Source organism: Tachypleus tridentatus, chromosome 4 (genome assembly GCF_004210375.1).
Source record: "Tachypleus tridentatus isolate NWPU-2018 chromosome 4, ASM421037v1, whole genome shotgun sequence".
Classification (NCBI taxonomy): Eukaryota; Metazoa; Arthropoda; class Merostomata; order Xiphosura; family Limulidae; genus Tachypleus; species Tachypleus tridentatus.
In genome coordinates this window covers 60,309,178-60,333,944 of record NC_134828.1, presented here as the reverse complement: position 1 = coordinate 60,333,944, position 24,767 = coordinate 60,309,178, and the positions used below count along the sequence as shown (strand labels likewise).

The 24,767-nt window shown below is 32.8% G+C and overlaps 1 protein-coding gene across 1 annotated transcript in view; it reads left to right on the top strand.

Moving 5' to 3' along the window:
• Positions 1–16,625, top strand: part of LOC143248132 (uncharacterized) — a 21,603-nt gene extending 4,978 nt beyond the window's left edge. Inside the window, exons 2-5 of the mRNA XM_076496565.1 lie at positions 5,898–5,993; positions 13,365–13,441; positions 15,169–15,289; positions 15,955–16,625. Of these exons, the coding sequence (XP_076352680.1) occupies positions 5,898–5,993; positions 13,365–13,441; positions 15,169–15,289; positions 15,955–15,989 (329 nt within the window). The 3' untranslated portion in view covers positions 15,990–16,625. The remainder of the gene's footprint in view (positions 1–5,897; positions 5,994–13,364; positions 13,442–15,168; positions 15,290–15,954) is intronic.
• Positions 16,626–24,767: the final 8,142 nt, after the last annotated feature.

Sequence of the window (24,767 nt, the reverse complement as noted above, 5' to 3'; positions counted from 1 at the left end):
TGTGGAGAATGAAGTTAATGTTAGATAACACTGCACAACAAAGCTTTTTTACTCTACAACACTGTTGGTGTCTTTATAGATTTTTTGGCTGCTGATCAGAAAATCACATCCACATTTGCCCATTACGCATTGCAGTTTCATTGAAATCTTCAATTTTGCTACAATGGAAAAAACAATATCAGGGCAACTGGGAATCCATCAATGCTTGCTGACTACTGTTGGACACTGTAACGTGATGCACAAGACATTGAATACAAATAAAAATCAGGAGCAAAACACTTTAATTATGTTGAACTTAATAGCTGCATTAGGAAACATAAATGCAATTAAATAAGTTATTGCCAGTAAACAGTTAACTGTTTATTTCTCAAAGTTTCTACGTGATGAAGCAAAACCAAAAACTATATTTGTGCATACCCACCAGATACCTGTCACAATCAGTAAAACCTTTCAGGAAGCAAACATTTAAAAAAAATTGTTGTGCAGTATAATTTGTGTATGGAGTAAAAAGGTTTATTATTTTATATTTACCTAATACAAATGCTAGATTAGACTAGCTTTCCCATAAGTTATTTCTGTAATTCAATAGAGAGTGTGAGCAAGAAATTCTGAAATTTGTATATTCCATTGTTGTATGACTTTCAAACATAACAAGCACGATGATATGTATCTCAGGACAAATGGTTATACCAAAATAAAACTGAAAACAATGTTTTGACCTCTTAGGTCATCTTCAGATTAACAAAGAAGGGATTGCAACAGTTGTTCTGAAATACATTTTTACTTCAAGTTGGTTTCTTGTCATCACGAAATACATGATATATTGTTAATCACTTAACCTCCCCCTACATGTTGATATGGTATGTTTTTGTAAACATATAAATACAAAAATTTTGATTTTCTTTTTTCCCATTATTGCATTTGCTTGTTTTGAAGTGGTGTAAAGTGAGCAGGAGAATATGTCAATGTGAGGTTTCATAAAAAACATAGGATTTTATAGTTAACTGAAAACTTAAGAATTACTACATAAGTGTTATTAATACAGATAATCTTTGATACGCACAATGATCTGGCTGTCTAAGTAGGTCATAAAGGTTTTTAAGATTTTATTTCTTAGAAATAGCAAATAACATAAGTTGAATCTTTCAAACTGAGTTATTAAAGAAAAAGTTAAAATACCTTCCAGAATTATTATGGTTTTTATACCTTATGTATTATAAAGAAACTGAAATACATCATGATGTATTCTACCATATTAATATTGCTCTTGATATGTAGTCTTAAATGTGTTTAAAGATGGAGACTCTTTGCTTTCTACTTTTAGAGATACATTTCCCTGACATTGAAATCCTTACATAAGTTAGGAATTTTTTAGCATTAGTCATATATAAAAGAATTTCTAAAATGTGGAACATCAGGTTTACAATTTCACCCATTTAAGGTTCTAAATATTTATCTTTCAGCTTTTTTTTTTAAAGTCTGGCACTAAAATTGTACTAATGTACAACTTGTAATTATAAATATTTATTCTTTATCAGTGAGAGTTAAATATTTACTTTTGGAGTGGTTGAAAAGAAATAGTTTTATTGCATATGAGTTCTGCAATTATAACACTTAGACATAAATCAGGTAGATAATTGTGATTAACTAACAATAATTGGCTTTATAAGTACAATGAAATTGTTTACATAGCTAAAACTCATTCAAAACAAAAAGCATAAACTATTATTACTGTAACTTTAATGAATGTTATTTTTATACATTTTAAAAATGTATGTTTACATTTTATCTGTTTTTATAACTTTAAAAATTAAAACAACTTGTGTGACAAGTGTGTGGTGCAAGTATTGTGTACATATTAACTGAAAGCATGAATTCTTATACTGTACATAGCTATCTTTAGTATTAAATTAGTTTTCATAATTTTTGTGTGTTTTTCAACATTTAAGTCACTGATATTCTTAAGGTGAAAAAAACAAGTGATAAAAGTCTGCTTTATGCAAAACATCCCCTAGGTGTAGATTCCTGTATGTGGTGAGGGAACCTCCTAGGGAAGGTTCTGTTCTGTCTGGTTACCTTATCTTGGATGTAAACATCCTCGTGTTTGCCATGTATGGTGACCCGTGAAGGGGAGGAGAGGATCCTGGTGGTTGAGGGATCCAACCCTAACACACCACTTTGGCCTTGAATTCCTGTCAACGGGCGGCCTTTGGGTGGCCCCCCTTGGGTCAATCGGCTGGTTCACTTGGGCTAGAGTCAACCAAGTACCAGTGTTGGAAGTTCTCAACAGGTGTTGTGGACATTGCGCCTGATGCTGGTGTTTGGGTATAGTGCTCACGAAACCCTGGCATTGCTGCATTGTCCTTGCATGACTTTGTAGTACATCCCCTCGTAGGGCTCCATGGTGGGTGGGGTCAGTGGGTACCAAAATTTTTCTTTTTTCCTATGGATCCTCCTTCGAAAAATTTAAATAAAATAGTGAGAAAACAGTCAATAGGTAAGCGACCACGTCTTGAAGACTTTGAGCAGCTATCTTCAACATCTGTAACACATGAACCTCATTTTCTTATATTACATTTTCTTTCAGAAAAACCTTTAGGGCAATTATCCCCTTTTAATCTGTGAAGGGACTAGAGGGTCTTGCTGGCTCTCCAAAGTCAGTAAAGAAGCTTCATCTGGAGACATATTGGTTGAAACATCCACATCCCACCACAGTGAACTCCCTCTTGAATTCAACGGCAATTGGAGATATACCTATTGAGGTTACACCCCATACTACCTTGAATTCCTCACGAGGAGTTATTGTTGAGGGATATGAAGAATGTCCCTGAGTCAGAGATTCTTGCTGGGCTCTCCGCTCAAGGAGTTTCTGCAGCGAGACGCTTCTCCACTTGCAAAGATGGAGTTACACTGCCAACAGTTACCCTTGTTTTGACATTTACATCATCACGTGCACCTGCCATCATCAAGGTAGGTTATCTAATTTGCAGGGTAAGGTCATACATTTCAAACCCTCTCCCATGTTTCCAATGTCAGAGGTTCGGCCACTCAAAGACATCATGTCATGGTTCCCTGACATGTGCTCGCTTATGGTGGCAAGGACCACAATGCCTATGAATGTGACATGGACCCAAATTGCGTCAACTGCAATGGTTCTCACCCTTCCTTCTTCGTTTCTTGCCCAAAATGGTTGGAGGAAAAGAGGTGCAGCGCTTGAAAACGACTCATAACATTAGTTATCCTGAGGCTCGAAATTGCTGCCCACCACTCCATCTCAGACATATGCTGCTGCACTTTTATTCCACAACTTCACCCTGATCCTGTACTCATATCGGTGAAGTTTTGCTGCCAGTGGTCCCTGAGACCAAGTTCTTGGGGCTTATCTTTGACCATAAGCTGACCTTATACCACACTTAAAGCAGTTACAGGTCAAATGCACAAGAGCGCTTGAACATCCTCTCGTGTCCTCTCTCCTTCCAGTTGGGGAGCAGATCGATGTTCTATGTTAAAGGTATATCGTGCTCTTATTCGATCAAAACTCTACTATGGATCAGTGGTCTGTGGCTCTGCCAGACTCTCAACTTTGAAGATGCTAGACCCCATTCATCACCAAGGACTTCGACTCTGCACTGGAGCTTTCCGCACCTCTCCAGTTCAAAGCTTATACATTGAATCTCATGAACCTTCTCTGCACCTTTGCCATTTGCAACTATCTTTACTATATTATTCAAAACTTCATTCCCTACCAAAGCATCCCACCTGGGTGTGTGTTTTCCTTCCTCGGTGGGCTGTACTTTTTCAGAACAGATGATCTGCCATTGCTCCATTTGACCTTCGCATCCTGGCTTAATTGGATAACATTGCAGATTCCACAGGTCAGCCCATCCCACCATTGCTTATTACAGCCCCCAAATGTGACCTTTCTTTCAGTCACCTAAAAAAGCAGATACTCCAGATTGGAAGTACCGTCTTTTATTTAATGAATATCTTTCAAACAATCATTCAGTTCCCATTTATACAGATGGTTCCAAATCAGGTAACTCAGTGGGCTCTGCTATGGTTTGCTATGGGTCAGTAGTTGCGTGCAGAATCCCTTCTACAGCTTCTGTGTTCACTGCTGAACTGTATGCCATATCTCTTGCCCTGGATCATATTGCAGCTGAGCAGTACTCCAACTGCACTATTTATACTGACTCGCTTAGTTCTATACTGGCCCTGGAATCGCTACACGTTGGCTCACACCCTGTTCTCTCTGATATTCAAAACCGACTGGCCAATTTCTCATTAACTGCTACTTCTATCCAGTTTTTCTGGATACCAGGCCATTTTGGTATTCACGGGGAACGAGCTTGCAGACAGGGCAGCTTAATCTATCTTCTCTGGCACTATCACCACTGTGCCTATTCCATACATGAACTATGGTCTTGTATTCAAGGCTCGGCTCCATGCCAGCTGGCAGTCCACTTGGAGTGAACAACGTGACAACAAGCTTTTTCAAATAAAACCCTATATTGGGCTTTGGCCATCTAGCTTTCGGAAGAAGGAAGTTGTTCTAACTAGACTATGCATTGGTCACAGTTTTTTAACTTATCATTTTCTTTTATCTGGAACTGATGCACCAGTGTGTAGTTTGTGTAACACTCAAATCACTATCAGCCACATTTTACTTTCTTGCCATCGTTACGATTCTCAACGATGGCACTATTTTAACCATGTTTTTTCCCAGGGTTTATCTGTAACATTGGTGATGGTGACACTGTCCACCTTGATAAAGTTTTTAGTTTTTTAATGGCCATTAATCTTTTTAATCTCATTTAAGTCTTGAATATTTATTCATTTCACCTTTTTAATTGTGGTTCCCTTTTTACAGTTTCATTTTCTCTAGTTCAATTTGACATTGAAAAATGGCCAGAACATTAAATAACTTAACACAGGACTGGAAAGGCCAACTTCAGGTGACTAACACTGCTGTTTTAACTATCCGTTTGAACTACCCATTAGTCATCCTGGCGAGTTGTTATTCTCATTTTGCTGCATGTCTTTTAAACTTTTATTACTTTACCCTTTGGAACTAGCCATAATGACACGTAACCCGGAACCAGGACTGGAAAGACCCACTTCAGGTGACTGACGGTGGTTCTGGTACTTGCCAGTTAGTCTTACTGGCGGGTTATGATCATTACCATTCTGCTACAGAAGTTCTTTACAATTTTGTGGACTGGATGTCAACATTGGTTTTATGTAGTTTTCTTGTTTTTAATTGCTGTTTTGTTTTTACCTTCATTTACTTTTGCAAATTTTACTACATTTACTTTTACCTTCTTACTGGACATTTGGCTACTCGTTATTACGATTTTGCTAATGTCTTTTAAAACTTCTATTATTTTACATTTTGATAATGGCTGCTATGACACATAACCCAGAACCAGGACTGGAAAGACCAACTTTAGGTGACTGGCGGTGGTTCTTGAACTTACCTGTTAGTCTTCCTGGCGCGGGTTATGATCATTACCATTTTGCTATAGAAAGTCCTTTAGAACTTCTTTTACTCTGCTTTCTCTTTTGACATTGTAGACTAGATGTCAACATTGGATTTATACTTTTTCTGTTTTTCAATGATGTTTTGTTTTACCTTCATTTCATTTTGTGTATTTTACTACATTTACTTTATTTTTACCTTTTTACTGGATGTTTGGTGCAGATAGCTAAGCTGCTTTGTGCTATAAAACACAAAATCAATCAACGTAAATCACACACTACATCACTGAAATGTTTTATCTTGTTACTCTCAACATGGATACAGTTCAGTTACATTCATCTCTTACAAAAAGGTGATATAACTATTTTAATTTCAGGAACTGATCCTAAATCTGTACTGTATGTTTTTTATAAGTAAGAACAGTGTAAGAAAGGTGACAAATGCAAGTTTTCCCATGATGATGTTGAAAATAAGAGTGAAAAGAAGAGTATTTATGTAGACTTGAGAGATGAAGGTAATGTAGTTTATTTTTTTATCTGTACATCTATTATCAACTAAAAACGTAAAGTATAAAGGTCTTTTAAATCAACTGTATGGTTTTCTGTGTTTGCATTATTAGTGTTAGACTACTGAAGCATTTTAAGAGTTTAAATGTCCATCTTCAGTTTACCTTTTAGAAAATTAATGTAGATAAATCTAATTCTGTTAAGGGTTTATATCTTTCTTTTCAAACATAAAAAATTTAAATTCTATATTTTTTGGTCAAGATTAATTTTTATCTAATAAATAATTTGGATTTCAATCAGTTAATTATTACTTACTGCACTTGATAAACCAGAATAAACATATGATGTCATAGAAGAATATTCCTGCAGCTTTCAAATAGTCAAAAATATTTTCAGAAGTAAAACCACAACAACAAAAGAAACAAAATTCCTGTCTTTGGTATTTTTCCTCTTTTCTCTGAGCCTTACATTGAGATCATTTGTTCACATTTATGAGAGCTCTGGGTATCTAATATGTTGATAAACCAAATTACTGCTGCAGTAATATATGATCAGTGTATTGACTATAGAAATTCCCATTATAGCTGAACATGCTACTGGTAAGATTTCCCATGAATTTAGTTCAACGTTATATACAGACTTTAATTCTCAGAAAATTAGATTCATGGGTTTAGCCAGTGATTTCTTCTTCTTTTCAGTAAAACAATGTTTCTAAGTAAGAATGTAATCAATAAGAAGACATTTGGACTCTCTGTTTTTAACACTTTTTATTTTAGTCTGTCACACTCCACACCATTTCAAGAGTTTTAGTTTTCCACTACTTTTCATGCTTCCAAGTTGTTTGCTTTGGGAGAGGATTGTTCTTCTCATACTTTTGTTTCTGTTGATACCAGTTCTACCAGGGGACCGGTACATGTTGATAAACTTTACCACACTTCAAATCTGGTTGATATACCTGTGGTAGTTGTGACTCAGATGTCATTTGTGTGGCTTTACTCTTATTTACACATGGGAGAATTGAGTATTTCATGTCATTAATGTATGGATTTTGTAAGTTAGATATTTATATGTTCTTTATCATCTAAGTTATTTTAAACAAATTATAAATGAGATGTTGATTATTAATTGTGTTATTACCAGATACATTTAATCATTTCGCAAGTACATTAATCTTACATACTTTGTGGTCTCGACAGATTTCATGGCTTTGTTAGTTCATTATTAGTAATTTCACTCGGTATGTTTAGGCGTAGATTGTTTGTAAATTGCATATTATTACTACTAGTAACATATAATTATTTTATTTTTCAAAATTGTTGATTTTGTGCTTAACCATTTTCCCTTCATAATCCACAATTTAAAATTCTTCCCCACAGTGTCCACTTCATTGCTCTAAATCATGTTTTCCATTTCAGGACTTTCCTGTTTGTTTGGACAAACCTCAATTCTTTTTTTTACTCCATGAGAATTTGTGCTCTTCTCTCTATGAATAACTAGATAATGTTTGCTTCTACTCATTCACAGTCCATAGACCACACTCCACTGATTCTACAAGATACAATAGAGGGAGGATTCCTCATGACAGTGGGGGAAATCCATTCTTAACTCCTCTCAATAACCCATTCATTTGGGTAGTTTTCTTCTTTTCAACCTCATTTGGGCCTAGCCTTCTCCTTTTCAGGTTTGGAGCAAGCAGTTCACATGTTCTTCACCTCACATTTCTTGCAGTTAAATGTATTCTATCTTTGTGGGGATGTGAACTATGGATCAAACTTGTATGTATTCACTTTATTGGGAACTGTGAGATCAGTGAAACTTCTCACCCATATAATAGTAACAACATTTACTAGTTCATGTCTTGCCTTATGTATTGTATGTTATAAAATGTTTTTCATTTTAAGTTTGTCTTCATTAGTAAAACTTGATTTCTTTGCTTATGTGATGTTAACATGCATCTGCTTGCAGAAGAACTGAGTCATTTAACCAATCAAAATAAGAGTTTGTGATACTTATTTTAGCAATCAATCAAAATTATGATTAAATCAGTTGTCATGAAAGTAATAAACTAATTGAAATTAATGTTTCTAGTTATTCCAAATATCCGGATGATCAAAATATTTGTTAGGTACAAACTTGCATAAGAAGCAGGTGTGGGGATGCTTTATGACTTCCATTGCCATTAAATTTACTATTCCTGTCATTGTTAATGCAAAGCTACAGAAGCTATCTATCACTGCACCAATTTTGAACCATTGACTGTCAACTCTCTGGCTATTTAAATAATTAGGTGTAAATTTATTGTATTTTGATTTTTTTTTCACACTGTGTGATGTTTTTGCTTTACAATTGTATCACTATCATTTAAAGTTGTATTAGTGTGAGCACATTTAGAGCAGGAGCCCAAGTGGTCCAGTCATTCATATTTTTAGTATTTAATAACTGTATTCTTCAGTTATGTATGAGAGAATGCAGGTGAGGTGAAGGGATCCATAGGGGTAAACATTATGCACATTTTTCAGAGATTAATAATAATATTGTTTAATATTATATTTGAATAGGCATTAATTTAAGGTAGAGATCAAGGAAGTTGAAACCCCATCCCTTCTAGCTATTCTTTTTTTTCTTTTTTTGAAAAGTAATACCTGTATCATTTAATGTTTTTATCTGTGGGGTCTTAACTCCTCCCTCCATTTCCCTCCTTCATTTGATTAGGAAAACAGTCAATAGTATTGAAAATAAATATTAGGTTTCAATATCTGTTTGATTGGTCTATTAATTACCTTTATTATTATTTATTTTAATTTAGTTTATTTTGAATCTATAACAGTCAGGTGTAGCTTCAGCCATTGACTTATGAATACAATAATATGAACATCAACTTAATGTTTCCCTGGTAAATTATCAGGCCTTGGTTTTTATCCAGAAATTAACAGTGTGCATGCATTCTAGACTTTATGGAGATTTGTTTTCCTTAAAGAAAGTTTTATTTTTTGGAATTTATAATGCATAATGGAGGGGTTTAGACATTTTCATTGTTGATTGGTTAGCTTGGCATTTTATGGTGCAAAGCAACTTGGCTGTCTGCACCAGACATTTTGGTAATGAAGTTAGAAAAAAATTACCTTTTTTATCTGAATGGCAATAAAAAACTTTATTTCAACCCAAATTTTGAAATAACTATTTATGGTTGTTATTTCTTACATCATTTGTAGCCCTTATATTTATGACACCTGTAGCTCTTGTAACATATGCCTACTTTAAAATCTGTTTTTCATTGTTTGAAAGTTATAATGTCACAAATGTTTTAGTACTGTTGATATCCAAAATAAGTAAAAATGCAAGTGACAAAAAAGAATTGAAAACAAACTGATGTTTGCAAACACTAAAATGTGAATAGAGGTGTAGACATGGTTTTCCTTTCAAAATATAATAATTTATTTCAATTAAAGTTTAAAATGTTTGTTTTTATTTTCTAATTGATCACATTAGTAGAAGTAAAGATATAGATTTTAAATTGTTCATTACAACCTATATGAACTAATAATAATAGACTTTCTAATTAATTTTATCACTAATTACTTGTAACACATAGGTATAAATAATAAAAACAATGAATGTGATGTACACTTATTAATTAAACTACTAGAAGTCTAATTGGACCCCCTCTTCATAAAAGAAAAAAAGAGAAACTATTCTTGCTATGATAACAGTTGTTGAGAAAGTTTAAATATGCTTGGATATAGCACATAGACTATCATGTGTTGATAAAGTTAAAATATAGGTTGTTTCTTATAGCTTTGTAAAGTTTCTTTTCTGTTCCCTTTGCTGTGAATTCTGAATGTATTTGTGTATAAAATTATATATATTTTAAAGCTATAGTTTTAGTTTTATTCAAAGAGAAAATATATGATAACTTTGCATAATGTAAGCTTATACAGTTTAAAGATGGGTTGAACTGATAACAAATCTTATTAAAAGTTTAACATGATAATGAATGTATAGTGTTTGGAAAAGGGTTTGTCATCATCAGGTTTAATAATATACCTACACACTGAAATGTATATTGTATGAAGCAAAGAGGTTGCATAACTTGAGATTGCTTAAAGCATAATAAAGTTATTTTGTTGATGCTCTGTTTATAATTATTGTTTTTACTTTTTAATAAACACATTATGATTTTATTAAGTTGCAGTGTTTGTAAACATATTTTTTAATATGTTCACCAAATAAAATACTGTCATCAAATTGTACAATTTTACTATTTAGTGAATATGGTAGGAAATTGCAAAATATTGTGATGTTGTAAATATTTATTAAGTAATGTTCTAGAATGTTTATTTTGTTCAAATAATGAAGATAAATAAATTGTTTAACTAAAAATGGCAACTGTTAAAAAGATGAAAGCTGTCATGTGAAATTAAGGGTAATTTAAAAATTAGTGAAAAAAAAAACAGAGTGAAAGAAAAAATTAAAAATGATACCACGTTAGAATAATGTTGTGGTTGAAAAAAATTAAGGAGTAAGCATGTGCTTTTCTTGTATGGGTTATAAAAGGTGTGGTACTAATGGGTTGAGTGTAATTGATCAGTTCAAGGAATTCAAGGAATTATTTTCCACAAAGTAGGGCACACAATTCTTATCTAATGAGATTATTAGGGATTTAGTAACAAAAAAAGAGGAACATTATTTAATGTTGTCCTTTGCATAATTTTTGCTTCTTTCATAAGTACTCTTAACTGGTGGTAATAAATACAAACTGTAGATGTTTAAATCCTTAAACAGAACTAATTTACAAAAATTGTAAACTTGTTAAGCATTTTTAAGAAGAAACCCCCCACTAAAAAAGTAAGTTCTAATACAGAAAATCAAGATTTTCTAACTTGTTTACTATACCACTTGGATGGAAAGTACATAAGTTATAAAATATTTCTATTTAATGTTGTTTTTAAGCATTAAACACACAGAAAATACATTTTTGTCATTTAAAAACTTGACAGTCAGACATGTACAGATCATATATAAATTTGTAACTGTAAAAGGTGATGCATTTGGTTTGTTCTCTCAAAACATCTCAGTGATGGTATACTTAACATGTGATGAAACTTGTGGTTACCATGAAACACATTCATCTATTTAAAAAAACTGATACTGACACTCATAATGTATAAATATTAAAAACAGACTTATTTGTGAGCTTTCTGATATTTTAGTTATTAAACTTTCTATATTCCAGTTGGTAACAAAACATTTTGTTATCCCATTTCACAGTGTCAGGATGGCATCTGCATAGTGCTTGATATTGGTGGTGTTGCACAGCATCATCCTTATCATATGGTTGAATGTTTCTGCAGAGTTGACTTGGCACCTGCTGAAATTGGTAAATCCATCTAGTATTAAAAATGCTGTCTTCTCTGTAAATCCTGTCTTCATTAGGATTTGGCAATAACCTTTACTGAGGTTGATCTTTGAAGAGAACCTGACCTTATAATTTCTAGGTTGTCCATAGTTTCAGAGTTGAACTTCATCACAAGATTCAGCTTTTGGAAATTTATTTAGAAACAGTTAACCTATCTCTAATTTTTTAGATTAAAACTGGTAAATGGTAGGCTGAATTTGAAAGTTTAACAATTCCAGCTTCCAACATTGCCTCAGCTTCCTGCTTTGTAAGGTATTTCATTGCATAAGGCATCTGAAAGGGCTTCACTTTAGCTGGATGCCGTGTTGTTGTGTTGCACAAGGCCTATCTTTCCTGGTCTATCCATGAAGATATCTCTCCTCTTTCCATTCTTTTATCCCTCTTTCCATTCTTTTATCAAAATTTGACATGGTTATATATCATGTAATCTCCATGCTATTTGCACTTTTACTATAGTTGTGCACATATTGGTCTGTCTATTTCCACTGTCCTTCTCATTTTCTTCTACCACAACTTACCACTGTGTAATCATGGCTGTGGCTTACCAAATGTTGTAAACATACTTAATAGTGATGTAAATTTATAAGTGTGTTGGACCACGAAATTTTCTACAGTAGGTATCTCTGACTTGCTGGCAGTGAAATTGACAAAAAATGAACAACATGCACTCCACTTGTTTTTTTAAAATAATATATGTTTGAAACAAGTTAAATGTATGTACAAAATTATTTACACTATGGAGATAGTATTTGTATCTTAGACACTATACAGTTTTCTTTTTATTGTCCAAAGTCCACTTAAGCCAATTCAACTGTTTTAGAATTCAGTTGACAAGCTAAACTTTTATTTCTTTTAATCACAGGAGTATCATGATATCACATGAGCTACTACAGTTGTATCCTTAACTTTCAGTATTATTCTGTTTTTTGTACTTCCAATTATCATCTTTCTTTTGTTGAAGTCCACATATGTGGGTTCAATTGGTTTAGAACACCCTTTTATGAGACATATTATTCTCCTTATCTCTTTTAAACTTTAAATGTCACCCTAACCTACCAACCATTCACTTCCACAACAGTTAACTTTATAAAGTCTAACTTTTCTGTGACAGAAGTTCTCTCTCATGTGACTTTTACTCTTTTTTCATTCATCTAGTTATAGTTATTTATACATGTATCACAGTCTTGACATCACTGAGTTACAAAGTAAATTAATTAGTAACACTACCTGCACTAAACAGGCTTATATTCAAGTTGGTGTAAAGTTTAGACATAAGTTTTCTCTGAATACTTTGTTATTACATTATTATTAAATAATATCATAATTTTATAAAATTATATTTCCTGTACCTAAATTGTTATCTGTATGCATTTATAAAATTACATCTTGTTCTATGTAATTTATAAAATTGTGTTCTGTGTGTGCTTTATAATATATTATTGTATTATATATAATTTTTACAATTGTGTAATAATATTCTGTGTACTTCAAGAGAGCAGCTCTTAGGTCTACTTGACAAGAATTTCATTTTAAACATTTTTGGCTTGGAAAAAGTATTTTATTTTCTGTCTATCCACACTTCAATACAAGTTTACTTATTGAATTTCATATTTTGTATTCTTGTCTTCCTCTCTTTTATGTTTATGAAGGATAGTATACTTTTAATATATTTTCATAAAAATGTACATAAGTTGTTATTGTTTTAAGTTGTTTAGATTTTTTATACACAAGACTTTATTGACTTATAACAATTTAGATCTTTATTACATTTTTTAATGAAAACATGTGTAAAGTGTGACAGTTAATATATAAATTTGGGTAATAAGTACATACACATATATGTAAGTATAAAAGACATTGTGTACAAAATTTTTATATTTGTCTGATTGCATGTTTGTTCAATATTTAATTGAAATATATTTTGTAACCATAGTATCAACAACAACATTATTTTGATTTGTAGATAGCAGAGAAGAAGGAAAAAGTTCAAGTGGAACAGGACAGGAAAAAGTAGAGTTTAAAGCTGGTCATCACATTGATGTAAGTGATATTGTAAAACTGTATGACTGTCACCATATGATGAGTATTATTAGTAAGTTAAAGTTTGTTGGCCATCATCATGGTGTAATTATAATAGATGAACTCCACTGGTCACCCTTTAATGAAATATAACTACTTGTTATCATCTATTGTAAATATTGATATTGTTTGATTGACATAAGAAGTGATCAACAGTTTGTAAAATCATTCTTGAAATTACTGATCATCGCTGTGATATAAATAATAATATATTTATTTTCAACATAGCTTGTACTTTGCTTAAGAAGAGGTAAGCTAACCTTACAAATAGCAAGACAACTTGATGTAGAATTTTAACATTATGTAGTACAAAATGCATTATTAATGAGTGTTGTCATAGAGCATATTTAAACTTGTCAAGTTTATTCTTTTCATTGTTAAGTATGTTTATCTGAAGAGTAAACTAGAATCTTCATAGTTATGAGTCTTCAAACAGCTCAGTGGACAAGAGATGTTTACATTCAACCCAGACTTGGCTGTAGAAGGCTAGATGGGTGAAGATGAGGCAGCATATGATCTATTTCCTTGAGAAGATAGTGAGGTATTGATATTTCATCTATTATCAAAGCATGAGGTCTTGTTTGCATGTTATTTTATCTCTTAAGGATTTTCATGGAAATGTTATTAAGGAATGTTGCTTAATTAAACAGTATGTGTTTTATCCAGTTCATCAATATCATTTGATATCATAGTTTGTTTCTTCAAAGAGAAAAAAAAAGTTGTGCAGTGAAACATTTATATATTTTTATTTCTCTCTCCACATTACAGGCTGTGGTATCACAAGGATATTGGAAGAATTCTCTTTATACAAAAAAAGACATAATTATAATTTCTCTCTCTCTTTTGAGTAATACCAGCAAACTTGGTTGTTAGTGTTGACACATCAGTGAACAGTTTTCTGTCTTTTTGTAGCTGGGAAATTGAAAATTGATTTTAAAAGGCTTTTATAGTTTTGGAAGAAATAAAAATACACATTTAAACTCAAACCAAAAGTTTAAAAAATACATATATTAACACTCCTACGAAAAGTGGGGCCTAATAGGCCCCAGAGCAACTTGAAATGTTATTAATATTAGGCTAATAATTTTGTATTTAAATGAAATTGCCATTTAAATCCATTAATGAATGGATTAACGAGATTCCCACTGTCCCTATCTACTACCTAGCGAAACCACAGCCAGGGGAACGGGCTTGGAGAAATCAGGATTAGAAACGTCTTTTAGTAGGAGTGTTAATTTGCTTTCATGGTTAAAAACATGAAATAAATACCTCATTTAAAATATGTTATGAAAAGTGAATGAAATAATGAACAAAACTGCCTCTGGATATTGTATTAAAGAAAGGACATTAGGTGTTTAATGAGTCAGTTTACAAGCATTGTAAATGGTGAACTTTCTTCATCGAATGTGATGTTTTAAGTCAAGTTCTAGAAAAGTTAACATATGCTGGGATTAAATCTAAAATTATGGTAAAACTAAATTTGTGGGCAATACTAGCTTTGGGGTTGGAGAACTATTTTAGCCCCCTCCCACTATTGCAGCTCTGTTAAGAAATATAATTATAGACTTAATATATAAATATTACTTTTAAATTTTGTCTGTGTCAATGCTAACATGTATGAGATATATTTATCATAAAATTTGAGGGCATTGGAACTTATATTTAATCTTTGTAAACTTTCTTTGCAGTTGCAGAACTGTGATTCATATCTGGAACTAACAGCTGAGACCCTTATCCTGCAAGCAAATGTAGGATTAACATTGTTACCTAATCTTCATGAAGTGAACAGAAGAAAAGCAAACCTATATGGTAAGATGTACTCAGTATCTAGTGTGTATTACATTAAGAAAGTAACTGTTATAGTAGGGAGTTGTGCCTTAAATTTAATTCAAGTGTCTGTTGAAGTAGGAAAGTTATAGTTTAGGTTTAATATGAAGTATCTATTTTAATAAGAGAATTGTTGACAAAATTTTAAAAAGTATGTTATAATAATATGAAGTTAGAACATAATATAAATTAGCTGTTAAAATAAGATTTTGTTAAAAACCATTATTATCAGCTGTAATAATAATTAATTTGTATTTAATGCTTATTAATTTAAAAAAAAAAAAGATGTTTAGACTTATTTAATGAAACCACAAATATTTCATTTTTAGAAAAAATCATGACATTTCAAATGTTAAAAGAAAGGTTTGTCTGTGAAAGGTAGTTTGCAATTTTTTTTACAGATATTAAAAAGCCTTAATGAAGCTTATAACTAATAAAAATGATAAATGTATTGATATATGTACAAATTATATATTTGCTTTGTTAGTTATTGTCAATATTTCAAAATGTATTGAGAAAAATCAGGACAGATTGTGTTGATTAAATATCATATAGATAATTATAGCAGTAATTGTTGGTATCGTTGTTAGTGGTATTTTGTACTAACATGGTGTTCATTATGATTGTTTTATTAAATAAATTTCTAGAAGAGGAGGGGAAGTTCCCTGAAGCAGCTGATTGAGAAGATCATCTTGCTGCTACAGTAGATGGAGAAGCTGTTCCAATCAATGAAAACCTATTTGAGGAAGAATTGGATGTGGAATAACCAATGCATAATGAGTAGAAATCCTATAAAGTTACAATGTCTGAAACTTAACTGTAGTGTGTGTAACTGAACATTGACAGTGACTTGTGTCTCCCAGATTCTTCTTAAAGATAATTTCAAGATTGTTTTACAAAGTGCTGGTACCCCACCACATATGATCTGTACCACTAGTAGATGTCTGCTCTACATTTATTTATTACTTACCTACCTATAGCTGAACATTTTTTGTTTATAGTTAAAAAAACAACACATTCTATTGAATCTGATGTTTTACCTTTCTCATTTTGTTCAAAGCAAGTTATTAAGTTTGGTTTAAGCAATTTATTGCTCAATGCAGTGATTAATATAGTGTTTCTAGAATTGAAATGCTAAAGTTACCTTAAAAACAAAAATTGTATAAGATTGATAAAATGTATTAAGTAAAAGAAGATATAACAGGAGTAAATGTGATTTTTAAAGAGCAATAATATTTCTATCTTTAGGAATTTGGTTGTGAAATGTATATTTTTCATTAAATATTCATTATTGTAAAATAAATGGTGAAAAAATGAAGCAGTGCGAGTTTAATTCATTGATTGGCACATATCAAAAGTTAAAAACTATTTGTGAATGCATAGTTGTATTTATTGAATACAAAAAAATATTTAATTAACTTTCTACAAAATTCACAGAAGGATATAAACAAAAGCAAACATAATGCATTTCTGACAGTTAAATAGAAATAACAAAAAGTAAAAACAGATGTATTGATATTATTAAACTCAGATTTAGACCTTGAACATGAACCAAAAAAACAGTGAGAGTTTGCAACTGATGAAACTACATTCTAATCATAAAAGTAATACGGTCTGAACACTATATTAGTTACCTATGCTCATAACTAGGTATGTTTTTATTTCTGATCTATGTAAAAAAGACTTGCTTTGATCAAAAGTTAATATTAATTCTACACCAATTTATTGTGATATCCAGATCAGTTTTTAATTTAATTATATTTACGATAACATCAAGTTAATGCATACATATTTTACAGATTATTGAATATTACTAAAAGTTATTTCTAGTCCATGTTCAAGGTTTGAAACTGTGCCTAATCCCCAAACTTAGTAATTCAGTTTTAAATGTACAAATAGTTTTTCTGTATATTTTATTTTAATTATGGAATTTTAAGCACAATTCTAACATAGTAAACTGTGAAACCTGAATACATTTATTTAATGGTTTGTCTTATTTTATTGCAAACAAACAACTACTAGATGAAATAGTTTCAAATTTCAGAATTATTTTTATGAATTGTATAACTTGCACAAATAAAAGTTAACATTTTTATACTGAAACCATATTTCAGACAAGTATTTACCTTTTCTCACCTCAAAGCTGTTTCAATCTTGATTTGCTCTCTAAACATTGCAAAAAAAAAAACTTTTCACCTAGCTCATCAGTCTTTTAAAACATGTACATGATCATGCAACAACCTTCCAACAATCCTTCTGTACCAGCACAGCTAATGCAGTCTATTATTCTAGCATAATTCTCACTTTCAAGAACTGTCATGTTCAAACAAGAAACACTGGCACATCAGTGGGGAAGGAAGTGGTTGAAGTGAGGCAAGTATGTATCAAAATACATTGTCAGGATTAGAAAATGTTAACTCCTGAAATGGTCTTCTTCTCACCCCACTTTGAAAAACTAGAGGGACAGATGAACATGCAAAAAAACAAAATCAAGCAGAAAGTAACCACCCTGAAAGAACTGGTGTGCAAGATTAAAAACAGAAGTCACATCTGTGTGGTATAGAACTATTTCTCAAATGGGTATGTTCTTTACCCAGTAAAGAACACAGTACCACAAAGAGGGAAGAACAGAATGGGCTAGCTCCTACTTGCATTGGGGAAAGACATATGATACCAAATAAGTATAAGTGTTGGAAAACAAGATTTGAATACCATGACAAAGTTGAAAAATCTAGTGTGGAAGTGATAGCAACTCATATAAGTACCAATTGTACATCTTCAGGTTACACTGAATTATGACAAGTGAAACACCTCATATGAGATACTGTAAGCAACAAGGGCAGCTTATCTAGTCCAAATGCTTTGTATCAGATATTGTGAGCAATAATTGCAGTCCATCCAGGCTAAACAGCCAGAGAAAATACCTTTGATATGCAGCTGTGTTATGAGGATACATATAAATATAAACACATATTTTTACGAGTGTGAACAAGAGAACTGTCATAACTGGCTCATTGTCAGCATACATATCCTACTTATGTACCAAAGTACCAAACATAATGACAGTGAAACATATAAAGGTATAAGAGAGGCTAGGACTAAAGGACCATGAAGGGTACATGAACAGACCAAGTACAATCTGCCTAGGCAGAAAATGTCCAGGGGAAGTGTCTTGGAATACAACAAATAATGCCAAGTGAAGTACATCTGGGTAAAAACATCCAGTGAAAGAACTTTACATGAGTTTGCAAGATCGACAAGTGCAGTATGCTCAGACAGAAAACACCCAGGGAATTGTCTTGAGATAAAATATTATGGTCAAGAGTAATCCACCAGGAAAAATATCTAGAGAAAGTATTTTAGGATATGCTAGATAATGCCAAGTGCAGTCCATCCAGGCAAAAAACATCCAGTGGAAGCACCATGCATGAGAACTATTTGATCAACAAGTGTAGTCTGCCCAGAGAATCACCTTAGATGTACAATACTGTGGCCAAGTGAGGTCTGCAGGGAAAGACATCCATGGAAAGCACCTTAAGATATGTTGCATTATGCCAAGTGCAGTCCATCTAGGCAAAAATCTTTCAGTGGAAGTGCTTTGCATGAGAACTATTTGATGAACAAGAGTGGTCTCCCCTGGTAACACCCAGGAGGTAGCACCTTTGGTATAAATATGATCTGGTCAAGTACTGGTATAAAAACATGCAGAGGAAGTGTCTTGGGTTAAGACAGATTATGTCAAGTGCAGTCCATCTAGGCAGAAAATATCCTGTGGAAACACCTTTCATAAGAATTTTGTGAGCAACAAGTGCAGTCAACCTGAGCAAAAATGTTTAGGGAAAGTGCCTTGGATCCTGATTGTTATATTACAGTGTAATCATTGTTCAGTATCACAGTAAGAATAACAATGCTAGCCCTCTTGTTGTTGAGTGGGTACACATAATCTACAAATTCAATTTTAGTTTATTGTACAGAAACTACTCAGGAGGAATCTTCCTTGGTCCACCACTCCAAGAAGTGGAAAGGACTCCTCTACTTCACTAGAAGAAAAGGGAATGGAATACATGTTGGGGAGTCCAGAGGAATGACACAGCAGATACAGTGCTATGGGTGTCTGCAATTCTCTATATAGAAAGACCCTAATTATAGGAGCCATGAGTCAGTAGGGATAGGCAAAAATCTTTATCTGCTTTACTCCACAGACCACAGTTGTCCAGAAAAATAACAAACCTATAAACTATGAAAATGGACTTAAAACAAAAAATAATAAACACCTAAAGTACAAAACCACTAAATGAACTTAGAAGGAAAAAGATAAACAAACATCAAACTTGTTAGTCCACTCAAAAAACACAAAAGTAAAACCTATCCTGAAGAACATTAGAAGAAACAGGCAACCAGCTAATAATAACAATTATTTTTAAAACTCAAATCCAATCACAAATTAGACACAACTGGTAGTAAAGAAAAAGCAACTTGCAAACATTAACAGTGAAAGGAAGTACAAATAATGAGCCAACACACCCACAAAAGTGGTCAAAGTTATAATTACCCAAACAGTAATGATCCTGCACAACTTGGACATGTATAGAAAATTAAACAAAAACAAAACAAATTGAAACTAAAGTATCTGAGATGATAAAAGAAGTATAATAATCTAACTTACCAAATAGTGAACATATAAAACATGAAAGAGCAAACTTTATAGAGTGAGAAAATTAGACCAATCCAAAAGCTAAAATGACTTGATAAATGTGGATATACCTTCTGGAAGGGAGTAAAACTTACCACAGGCCTTCTGGGAAGAATAACAACACCTTACCCAGGAGATTACATGAAGGTATAAAAAGTAGGAGTGTATAACAGAAAGAAATCTCCACAAAGTAGTTAGAACCTTCCTACAAAAAATCAAAGCCTGTGTTTCCCCAAGAAAAATCAACCCTGAGAACTGGAAATTGTGTCAAAACCATGACTACTATGAATAGAAATTCATCACCTGCCATAATAAATCTCATATTTATATGAAAAATTAAAATTTGGAAAATGGAATTATTTCTAAAACAAATGAGTAGAAACAGCAGAAATTAAACACAGGAAGTTAAAACTGATAAAAATTTGTGATTAAGCATAATCCAAATTCTGTAGTCACATGTACAAATTAAAAACACACATCTATACACTACAGGGTGGCCCGTAAGTCCATACCCATCCATATGCTATTATGTTATATTCAATTACACATGTATTATAAACTTGTTTCTTTTTTTTTCTCAGAGAAATATGGCCAATGTAAGCCCATTTACACTTGAAGACCGTATTGTAACATGTACGTGAGTGCAGCAAGAATGAGGGACAGCACACAGATACACTGGATGCATAAGATATATGGATGGGTAGGGTCTTACAGGCCAGCCTGGAGAATGCTGATCAAGAAAGTGTAAGTTGTGCTAGAATAATAGAGTGAGCTTGGTGTTCTAGCACAGATGGTGCAGTAGGGTTGGTGAGGGTAGTCACATGACCAGCTCATGTTCTGAAGGTGTGCAAAACTGTTGGGGTATAGTAGACTGCCGTGCAAAAAAAAAGAGTTTTAGCAATGCTTAGAGGGTAAACTAAGATATTGAGAGAGCTTTGCTGGTGAGAAAGACCATCTAGAATATTTTATTGGGTTGAGGAATAATTCGTGAGCGTTTTTTCAAGTTAAAAAAATATATTCATAAATTAAATGCTTTCACAAAATATTTCATGTCATTTGGTAGATAATTTTTTGCTCTAATAGATGGTGTGTTTGATTTTCATATGTCTTTAATTTTTGCTTTCATTTTCAGCTCATTAAATGGAATGTCAAGTGGACAAAATCGAGCATTTTCGACACCATCTGCTTTTCGCATTTAATTTCGTTTAAAACAATGCATACTATATACCTAGGTATTACATGAAATAAAGTATCATAATAAATGTTTTGGGTGTAATGTGTTCATGCATTGAAGTATTGTATAGTCTTGCATGTAATGCTTGAATGAAATTATTTAAAAACGCTCACGAATTATTCCTCAACCTAATATTATTTGCACATGTGTGTGTGTATATAATATTTGTACAAATTTGTAGCTTTGAAATTTCAAACGATTTCATTATAATACATTGTTTTAAAGAAACAATTCATCTCCAATCTCCGTCATGAAGGGTAATTACATAACCAAAAGTATATTCTTTATACTAAATCAGTCTATCGTGTATAATGTTTCACCCTCAGCACAAAGAGCTCATAATCCTACTTTGGCAATACTGTACATATGGTATTATACAATGGTGGCAGGAATTACATGTAGCTACTTGAAAACAATGGTTAACAAATAAGATTTTAACATAAGTTTTAATTTCTTAATATCAAAATGAAATATTTAAATTAATTGTCAATCTTCACTTTTCTTTATAACACTTTTTTGCTCCAAATTTCACAAATCAGATAATCTTTTTACCCCTATTCTTCAGTTTTAATACTTTTAATGCAGATTACAAACGTTTATTATAAATACTGTTAAGACAATATAATTTTATAGCCTGCACTTACCTTGTTTTACTCAGATATAGAAAAGTCTAACCTACACACAACGCCCTCTTTTATTTAAAATATATATTCAGGAAAGTACTAAAAACAGTCTTATCAAAACTTATGGTCAACTTTTAAAGATACTTCAAATTTGACTGCAAAATGTACAAGATCCACAAATTGTAAATTACTTCATTTCTTTTGTATTTTTTACTTGTTGTTATAAGAGTGACTAAAATGTAAAAATTAGAAAACTGTTTGGATACAGGAATATCAATGTAAAAAAAAAGAAAAAAAGATTAATTTATGCAATAAGAATGCAAGCAAGAAGCTATTCTGCACCATTATTTGAACTGTATATATTTATATACCGACTAGGTGATTTTTAGCTTGTTATTGGTTACATATAGTTCAAACAGCAGTAAAATAATAAAATGAAAGAAAATGAGATGCAGTGTTACAAACCTGAGGCTGTTTATGATAACTGTAATTTTATGCATCATTCTAGAAAGAAAAAAAGGATAATTTACATTTATTTTGCATTTTGTGTGGTGATTACTAGGTCAGTTAACTAGATGAGCCCTGTGCAGTGTTAGGGTAAATAAAATAACAAAAATATAACGTTCTATGCAAAAGAAAACTTCTGATATTCATGTAAAAACTTCTAGGAGTTATGCAAATGAAATTTGAAAATTGGTAAGACGAAAACCAATTTTAATCCTGACATAAAATTACTTTTACTCAGACTAGTCTAAGTCATATTCTGACGTTCACACACAAATTCCAGTGAAATGTTTCCGTATAGTTTTTTCTTACAGAGGTAACGTTTTTTGTTGGATGTGTATTGCCAAAGTATCATCAGTTTTCTAAGTTTGTAGAAGATTCTCGACACCAAGAATCAACTAAGTGAGTGTTGCTGAAGATGTGGAGTGTTGTTTAATCGGGTGCTTAAAGTGCATGTTGCAAAAAAAAATTCATTTACATTTGATATTAAAGTACCTTCTATCATGATGAGATGTGATATTTCTATGATAAAGTAAACGATTATGCCTCTGCTGTTTTCAGAGTGAGATATACTGTATGTGATAAATACGAGGATTGTAGTATTTTGTTTTTCTGTGCAATGTGTTTCAGACATTATGATGATGTTAGTGTTTACATGTTTGTTTATGTTGTAAATTTATATTATTTTATCTTTGACGTTTCCTTGACAGTTGATGTGTAGAATTTTAATGTGTTTGATCATTTTGTTGTGCTACTTTTCTTGCATAATTATAAGTGATAAGTGATGTGGTTTGAGGTTGGGAAGGTGGATGTAGTTTTTGGCCAGACTACAAAGAACCTTGAGGGATTCGTGTCTTGGTTCGAAAGTGGGGAATTCACTCAGTTCAATTAACATCGCTAGTAAGTTTGTAGTGAATTCGGTGGGGTTGAAGGTGTGAGTAGTCTTTGTGCGTGTAGCTTCGACATATGTGCGCGTTGTTTGAGGTTGGATGGCTGTGTTTGTGGTCTGTAAGAATGTTGGAGTTTCTAGTAGTGGTTGTTTTGTGGTATGAGTTGTTGAGTGAGTGTTGAGGGGCTGTGTGTTGGTATTCATATTTTTAAATATAATTCTGTTTCTGATCTGTGTATTTGGGACAGCCTTTGTAACTGGCTGCATGAGAGCCCTGACAGTTTGCACATGTGATTTGGTTGCGCTCTTTGAGGCACTGAGCGACCTCGTGCGGTCCTTTACATCTCATACATCTGTCTTTGGTCATACAATTAACATTAGTGTGTCCGAACTTTTGGCATTTGTAACATTGTGGGATTGGTTTTTGATGTGGTTTCTCTGGTTCGATCGTGTGTGTTTTAAAGAATGGAAAGCAACTGTCTTTTAGTAATTTGTTTTGTTCACCTTTAGTATTTACGATTATTTTGACAAGTGGAGTTTTTTTTTTTTGTTTCGTTTTAAATGAGATTATTCGTTCGGTTTTTGTTATGTCGTAGCCTTGCATTTTAAGTTCTTCCATGATTTCGTTATCTTCGATGTCAAAATCGACACCTCTGATAACTACAGTTGGTTGTGTAGTATTGTTTTTAGGTGTCTGGATCGTGGCTCTGACCCCGAAGGCATCCTTGGGCCAATGAGCCAAAATGTGGGTGAAATCGTCTGATTATGTACATTTTGTCAGACGACTTCCCAACGGAAGAGCTTTAGTCGGCTGGCTGGTCTGTTGGTCCGGTGCCGAGTCCGAGTTTTCACTGTTTGAGGCTTTATCTTCAACTGCCTTGTTCAGGATTCCTGTCATCTCTTCATTTGACATGGCTTCTCCTTTTGACCTCGTAACTATCTTGTTTTTTTTTCTCATAGTTTTACTAGTCCTTGTAAGGACTGAGGGGTTGCCTTTTAGAAAAACTAAAAAAAAACAAATTCAAATAATTGCTTGTCCTCTACACTATTCTTTCTAGTGCACACGTCCCTTTCCCTTCCTGACCGACCTACTCGCCGCCAACCGAAAGCACCTCCTCGCGGAAGCTTCGCCACACCAACGCTGCCTACCCTACACAAACCATGCCCTTTGCACAGGAAACCACCGACGGAAGAGCACCTCCAAAACGCCACATTTCCTATAAGCCCGATGGAATACGGGACTTGAAGTCTCTCTTCAGTTTAAAGACTGAATGTTTTTAAATTGATCGGTCCATATTAATTTTCTGTTGAATGTGATGTCTCGAAATTTAATGGTTGGGGAGAATGTGTCCAGCATTTTAAGTTTGATTTTTGGAACGGATTTATTTTTCCGGGTGATTTTTCAGTTGAAGATTATAGCTTGAGCTTTGGTTGTGTTCAGTGCTACTCGCCAAATACTAGGCAGTTACTCTGTTAAGGGTGGTTTGGACTTTCGAGGGAGCCAGCAGGGCTTCATG